This window comes from Salmo salar, chromosome 06, assembly GCF_965601325.2.
Source record: "Salmo salar chromosome 06, fSalSal1, whole genome shotgun sequence".
Taxonomy (NCBI): Eukaryota; Metazoa; Chordata; class Actinopteri; order Salmoniformes; family Salmonidae; genus Salmo; species Salmo salar.
Window position 1 is genome coordinate 31,655,640 of NC_138296.1, and position 7,893 is coordinate 31,663,532.

General features: G+C 42.0%; 1 protein-coding gene across 1 annotated transcript; it reads right to left on the minus strand.

Annotated features, from left to right (window-relative positions):
• Positions 1-1,570: 1,570 nt before the first annotated feature.
• Positions 1,571-5,589, minus strand: ndua4 (NADH dehydrogenase 1 alpha subcomplex subunit 4; the record flags this gene model as incomplete). The annotated part of the gene is given in 4 exon segments (NM_001146612.1): positions 1,571-1,837; positions 2,259-2,319; positions 2,537-2,622; positions 5,459-5,589. Coding segments are annotated over 4 exon segments (246 nt in total). The 3' UTR covers positions 1,571-1,780.
• Between the last annotated feature and the right edge of the window lie 2,304 nt (positions 5,590-7,893).

Genomic DNA, 7,893 nt, shown 5'->3' on the forward strand with positions numbered 1-7,893 from the left:
TGATCTTTGTCTGCATAGCATAAAGTACACAATGTAAATATGTAATTAGTACCTGTGTGCACACACATAAACTTGCACACACACAAACTGTGGTGGAAGCATTCCAAGTACCTACTCAGATTGTCAGAAAATATGAAGCAGGGGATAGGTATATGGGGCGGCAGGTAGCCTAGTGGTTAGAGCGTTGGGCCAGTAACCAAAATGTTGCTGGATCAACTAACGGAGCTGACAAGGTAAAAATCTGTTGCTCTGCCCCTGAACAAGGCAGTTAACCCACTGTCCCCCGGTAGGCTGTCATTGTAAATAAGAATTTGTTCTTAACTGACTTGCCTCGTTAAATAAAAAAACATGTAAATTCTGGATGGACAGTGTATTGCTAGTCTTTGGTGTTGCTGGCCGATGTGACCAAGAGGTCAGGTGTCATGTGAAAAACGGTAAAAATGCTGTCCAGTGGTTAAGGTGAGCCAGGACCCTTGAAGAATTCATGCAAACTTTTCTTTATACAGCCGGTTTCTCACTATTGTCTGTTCTTCCAGTTCTAGGGAGCCGTCACCACGTAATAAAGAGGACCAATAATATATATCCAATTTTATATTGTGACAATAGTTTGTATGACTAAGCAGAGGTCTCACGGTCAGAAAAAATACTCATGGCCCCAATTACAGTGGTCTCTGATAAAGCACAGAAAGTAGTCTTCAGATTAGTTTTCTACAACCTGAATATTTCAGCATAATCGAAGGGGTTCTTTGTAAAACAAATTAAAGTTGTGAAGGAAAACGTTTCATCTCTCAACTGAAACAATTATTGTATTGGAGACAAAGCCTGTCCCAACCTTTAAGAGGGTGGGGGAAGTTCTTATATGTGGCATTTTATTCCAATGTGAAGCCATCCTTGACATTTCCAGTGTTGTGTTGGCTGCACATCCTTTTCAGAGTTTTCCCAGCCTGAGAGATGCAGTGTGACCTGATGACATTCACAAACTCATCAGGCAGAGCCATGACATTCTAGGAGAAACACCTCCGCACCAGTCTCCCTGAGAACCCGCTTTTATCTGCTCCGTTAATTACTCTCGGGAACATTATCATTGCTTTATTGGTTGCTAATACAATGCCAACCTTTACAGTCTGTTATCCTTTACTCCCACCTGCCTGGTTTTAGTCAGTGAGTGATTGCAGACCTTCAGACAACAGTGCAGTGCAGCTTGAACAGATGGTCAGACCATGTGAAGATCTATCAACGGCTCATCTGATAACTTGTGGGTGAGCATATGCAGTACCGAGCATGTTGTCATACTGTAAATTACACTGGACCATAGTCAAGCGTATTATGATATACATGTATGCAGACAAAGCCGCCAGGTGGAAAAGGAGGGCAAGGAAGACAAAAGGTGGCATGAGGCAAAAACCAAGAGCAAAATATTGAGTCAAGTCAGTGTGGGGAAACAAATGACTAACTTCATTATTTCAAACCACAACAAACCTATAATGTGGTACCAGAATATTATGTTTTAGGATTAAAATCAGTCCTGAACGCCTTAACACCGACTACAAAGAAATACAGACATCATTTTCTCTGTACACAGGAGAAAATACTCCTTAACTTTATTGCTGCACAACCATGAGGTATGAGGGGGAAAAAAGAGATGGTTAAAAGGTCAAAGGGGACGGAACTTGTGCGGTTTAGCCTCTTTGCATCCACTGGTTTCAAGTTACAGGTGTAAGGGACATCAGTGTTAGAATAAGTCATTTCTTTCCTCAAGCCTTTGGTCCAGCAGAAGAGTTTAGAAGTCAGGACCCTCTTTCTTCAGCTTGCTGTAGTCCATGTTCACCGAGTAAAACTATGAATGAAATGAAAGAACAATAAAGATTAAGGAAAAGACCATCAGAGATTAAATATTGATGAATAACAGTAGATATTCTAAGCAAAAATCTGCCTTTACTTTCTGAATCATTCCCAGGTTTGTTATTCAGTCAGTGTCAAACTTGCTTTGTTGTTGTGACTGACAATTAGATTGGCTGATCAGATGACTTACTAAACTAACAGGATTATAGTGTATAATTAATTAAACTATGGGATGAGTGGAATCAGACGACAGCTCAATGACATTTTTGGCTCAAGCCACTACATTAACATGTTCCCTCACTGCGCTGTACAACCTCTGCTCACTACCATGTGCAGCAGGGACCAAGTTTAATGCACTGACCATTGTGATATATTTATCCAGACATAACGGATCATCCTGCAAGTGATTGACCTACCTTGTGCTGATGTGTGGGTTCCGTCTTGTTCCATGGCTCGGGGTTGCCATTACGATTCCAACTACAGACAACATACATATTGAAATGAAAAGTTTAACTAATAGCAATATACCCGTCTTGCACATTGAAATTGACACCGGTGTCTGACTTACGACTAACTTTTGCTAAAGTTACATCAAAACACTCAAGGTCAATCCAGTTCCTATGCGGTTCTCATTTCAGACGGTTTCCATTTGGACTGGAGCCTTATTAGTGGCGTGTTTTACAAGGACCCTTACCTGACATGGGGTCCCATTGCCAGGCGCAAGAGATACGCCCCAGACATAACCGTCCCACCACCGATGAAGATGAAGAGGGGGACCAGCTGGAGGGAATAGAAAAGAGTTAGGGGGAACAATAGAGGACAGGGTAAGGTGGCAATCAAGGGAAATATGGCTATCATAGGGCTGACCCCATTCAGTCAACTGAGCGATTGTTTGGTCGATACATTTTTTATTTTTCATGGCACAGTAGACTCCTGTCTGATTCGTGCCCGTCTCAGTGGACTAATCCATTGCGGAGGCCGCTGGGGATGGCACAGTCCATCATACTAAGATGAGCATCGGCAACGCAAGGGTGCCGTGAGGGTATTTGAGAACATTTTGAAAACAAGTGAAATTCCATTGGTTTTCCATAAATGACTACTGCTTTGGACCTGAAGCTGATTGTGAGAGTATTCCTTAGGCCTACAGTGTGTGTGAAGAAAATGTGTCTTAGGTATAATTAAAAAATGTTGCGTGAAGAAGGTAAGTGTGGCTTAGATGTACAACGTTTGCATCTCTCCAGAATCTGCTCTCTCCCGCCAATTCGTGTGCATTCATTGTTTCATAAATTCATTGTGTGAATTGGTTTGTAATGGTGTCCATCAAGTCACCATTACATACATGACCAGTGGTACATATACGGTTCATTCCCACCATTTCTAAGATACGTTTGTTTACAGTAATTTATGCTAATTCTATATATTATTATTATTATTCTCATTGTCGGAGCGGACACATTTGCAGAGCTCACAATTTATGCTACACTTATTTCATTCCATTTACAAGTTTTGTCAATTTAGTCATTGTATTTTGTTCGGAGCGCTCCTGTCGATGTTGAGTAAGGAGGCACACCTGATTACACAGAAGTAAATCTAGGCTATCTGGCCTACACGCAAATGTATGAATGTGCCCATTTGGGGATGTCCGATAGTATTACTGATGGTCTTAACTCACCACCACTAATGAGCTGTGGAGCTCCTCAAAGTATTTTTCTTCTTCCTCAAACAGCAAGTCAGTCTTTACTTTACATCCATTGAGAATGACAATAGTTCCTCACTGTATTCAAAGAATCTTTCCAGCTTGCTCACTTACGATAACCACCGAGCCTCAGCATGAAAATATAAAAGTAATGCTCTGGTCCAGTGGCTCATTAAACTCTGAGGACCAATAAGAGTTGATACAGTTGCCAGTGCAAACTGTGGGCCAGACCCAGTTAATACAATGTTTCAAGTTCGTTGCAGATGGAGTAGAGAGATTAACTATTGAAGAACATGAAATGAACAAACCTCCATGCATAGCCAATGTTATTTATAGGATATTTATTTTTATCAGGATATTATTTACTTGCAATGTTATTTGTTGGCTTTACATTGATTCTTTTTACCAAGTTGGCAATACTAAAAAATACATTATTGTAATGGAAATTAAACTGTTCCACGAAAATGTGCATGAAGTGGCAAAGTGGGTGGGGTTATATCCTGCCTGTTTGGCCTTGTCCGGGGGTATCAGCGGACGGGGCCACAGTGTCTCCTGACCCCTCCTGTCTCAGCCTCCAGTATTTATGCTGCAGTAGTTTGTGTCGGGGGGCTAGGGTCAGTCTGTTATATCTGGAGTATTTCTCCTGTCTTATCCAGTGTCCTGTGTGAATTTAAGTATGCTCTCTCTAATTCTTTCTTTCTTTCTCTCTCGCTCTCCCCCGGAGGACCTGAGCCCTAGGACCATGCCTCAGGACCACCTGGCATGATAACTCCTTGTTGTCCCCAGTTCACCTGGCCGTGCTGCTGCTCCAGTTTCAACTGTTCTGCCTGCGGCTATGGAACCCTGACCTGTTCACTATGATTACTATTATTTGACCATGCTGGTCATTTATGAACATTTTAACATCTTGGCCATGTTCTGTTATAATCTCCACCCGGCACAGCCAGAAGAGGACTGGCCTCCCCTCATAGCCTGGTTCCTCTCTAGGTTTCGGCCTTTCTAGGGAGTTTTTCCTAGCCACCGTGCTTCTACACCTGCATTGCTTGCTGTTTGGGGTTTTAGGCTGGGTTTCTGTACAGCACTTTGAGATATCAGCTGATGTAAGAAGGGCTATATAAATATATTTGATTTTGATTTGATGAAAAACATAACTGGTTAGATAAATTGTAAATTGGCACTCCACATGAAAAAGACTCCCGGCCACTGGTGTAGCCTATTTCCGGCAACTTCAGGAGCATAATGGCAGGACCGAGGAGGGTCGTCTATAAAAAATATTTAGTAAACTGGATTGCTTTCCTCCCCCAAAAAATACTTTCGCCAAAGTCCCGAGACCACAGTTACCCGATTTCCACCAAATAAAAAGTACTTTCATAGCTAGTTAACCTTTTTCAAGAAAGGGCCACTACACTAGGTCGTTCTGTGACACTGGTATACTAACGTTATGTCCTCGGTTAACCGCCTCGTCCTTGACTGAGTTGAGGCCTTTTTTGGCAGGTCACAATTCCAGCAACTAACCATCTAGCTAAACACGCTCGCTCCCTCCCTTGGACAGCCACTTAAAAAGTTTAAATAATAGTAACTATACATTCAATTATTTTAAAGACCTTGCCCTTTCAAGTACATAACCCACACTGGCGCCAACTAGCTAACTAGTTAGCAAACAGGGCCGTTTAGGTCTGTGGTAAATGCCACCACTTGTCAATCAACGATCAATGCAGTAAACACCATATCGTTATATTCAATCTTGTCTTTTTCCAAACACGAAACAATACATGACAAAAAGGCGACATTTGGGGGAAACGAGTAACGTATTAAAAATCGAATGTGGTTAGCTTCGAAGTTAACGTTAGCACGACGCAAATCCCCCCCCCCAAATAATCTATACGATTTAGCAAACTCCCCGATTTCACATGTACTTACTGCTGGGTGGCTTTTAAGTTGCCGGCTAACTGTGCTCAGCATTGTGAGGGTTTACTTCTCCCAATTTGTACAGCAATAACCGGATTAATGTAGGCCTTGCCAGGCAGGAACTGAGCGTATTTTCAGACGCGTTTCAGAGATATCAATGATTCTTATAACTAACCCAAGATAGACCACAGTCTGTCGTTTCCAATGGGAGCAGATGAACGAATCATAGTGGGTCGAACAAGCAAGGAGGTGGGAGCAAAGCACGAGCCAGTGAGATCCATTCGCCCTTGCGCTCCTAAACAATGCTTCTTTTTTTTTACTTTGGCAAAGGGTAAAGTCTACAGATTCTAGTTTTGGAAACAGAAACCTGTATGGAGATAAAATGTTTCAGCGATGAGAAAATTTGCAGAATCTCGGCCAAAGTCCAATCTTCTCCCACTGCCGGCCGCTAAGCTTCCTCTCGTCACCATATTTGGCAGTGAGTGGAAACGCCAACCGGATGCTTCACATTTATACATCCGGTGAAATATCTGTCTCATTGTTCTATCTGTGGAGATTCCTCACGCCCTTGAGTCCTCAACTCGTTCTTCTTCTTCGGTGTGGTTTAACGGCGGTTGACATCATTCATATTTATGTTGCAATACTGCCACTAACTACGCTCGGGTCTAAATCCCTTATACTTTTCGGAACAAAATTAAATACAATAATATGAAGAAAAAACTGTAATCTAACCATTATAAACCCAACACCCAATTCCAATATTTAAAACCCTATCTGGACACCACCACTCAACACACCCTGTAACTCTTCTGAAGTAAATTCTCCTACACCCAAATATTTCAATGCAGCTGCCACCAGAAACTCTATTTTCTGTGACTTATGTTCCATCGCCGTGGTTGATAACCATTGATATAAACTTTAAGAAGCCAATCTAACTGAAGCATATGTCACTCATAGGCCTATCCTTCTGTGCTGGCGCAGATCTACTACTCACTTCCATTTCATCTCCAGAACTGGATCCAGTGTATGGCTCACTCTGTTTTCACTTGCCACCAGCCTTCTTCGACCTACCATCTCCCTTTTTTTCACCATCAGATTCAATCTCACCCTCTGCCACCCTCACTCTCTTCATCCGACACCTCTCTTTCCCTCCATAATTCCACCATATTCCAAAAATATGTCTCCATGTGATAACAGTGTACTTCTCCTAACATACATCTCGTTTTTATCCTCTCAAGGGACTCACTTTCCTTCTCCCTTGATCAAAGTCTCCATTCCTCTCCTCCTTCTCAACAAAGTACAACATTTTACACTGCAGTTTTATTTTCATTTTCAACCAGTAGGCAGAGAAGGTTTAGTTCATCCCACCACATAATATGTTTGTCATCTGGCAGTAAATAAAGTACCTCAACCTACTAAAGCTTTTACCAGTCCAATTATATCTGATTATATTCCATCACTGATTAGCTTACTTCAAGGAAGGGAATAAGGAAGGATGCTTTTTCAAAGTATTTGAACAGGGCCTCAGTAGGTTTGAAGATGAATCCCACCAGTCATACAACAGAAGCATTCATGGGAGAATATTTGTAGAGGGATGTCAGATTACTTTCACTTGACTCTGTCTCACACACCTACAGTACTTTCAGTAATGATACTCCAGCGTCTTCAGGGGTAGACCAAGCTTGACTCAAACTAACCCTTGTTCATCCAATACCTGAGCCACTATGCCTAGCTGTCGGAAGCTCTAAACTAGGTGGGATGCAACACTATCCCCTAGGAAGCGGACAACGACATCATCCCACTTCTGATAACAACACAGCAATTTTGTTGGGTAGCCGACCGGGACACAAACCTGCGTCCAAACCACTGCACCATCAGGTCCTTTGGTGTTGAACGAAGAGGGCTGTAAAACAGTATAGTTCTGTTGAACTATTGCTATTTGACAGCATTCTTGTATATTATAAGGGTGATGCTACATCAGAGAACAGCATCCTCACACTACGTGTTGTAATTCATCTGTCTCTATCAGCAGGACCTCGGGATGGCTTGCCCAAACAGTGGGCTGGACAATTTAGTTTTCTGTGTGCTCTGCCAGCGTCCTGCAGCTCACCCTGTTAATCAGATTGCCTCGCCAACATCTACCAACGTTAGTTTCCTCTGAATTGTATTTTCACTGAAAATTGGTCATTAACATCTCATAAGAGTTTCTGCACAGCCTGTCTATGATGCTGTGTGGGAACGTTCCAACCAGTGAAGTAGACCTAATTTGATAGACTACAACGAACAAACCTTCCAAAAGTCTTTCAGTATTATGTAAAACAAATGCACTCCCATGACATGCTTACATGATACATTTATAATTTTGAGAAAGAACTAGGTCATTGTCAGCCTGGTGTTACAATCCTAGAACCATGGAAAACATGTTTAATTGTCATATCAAAACACAG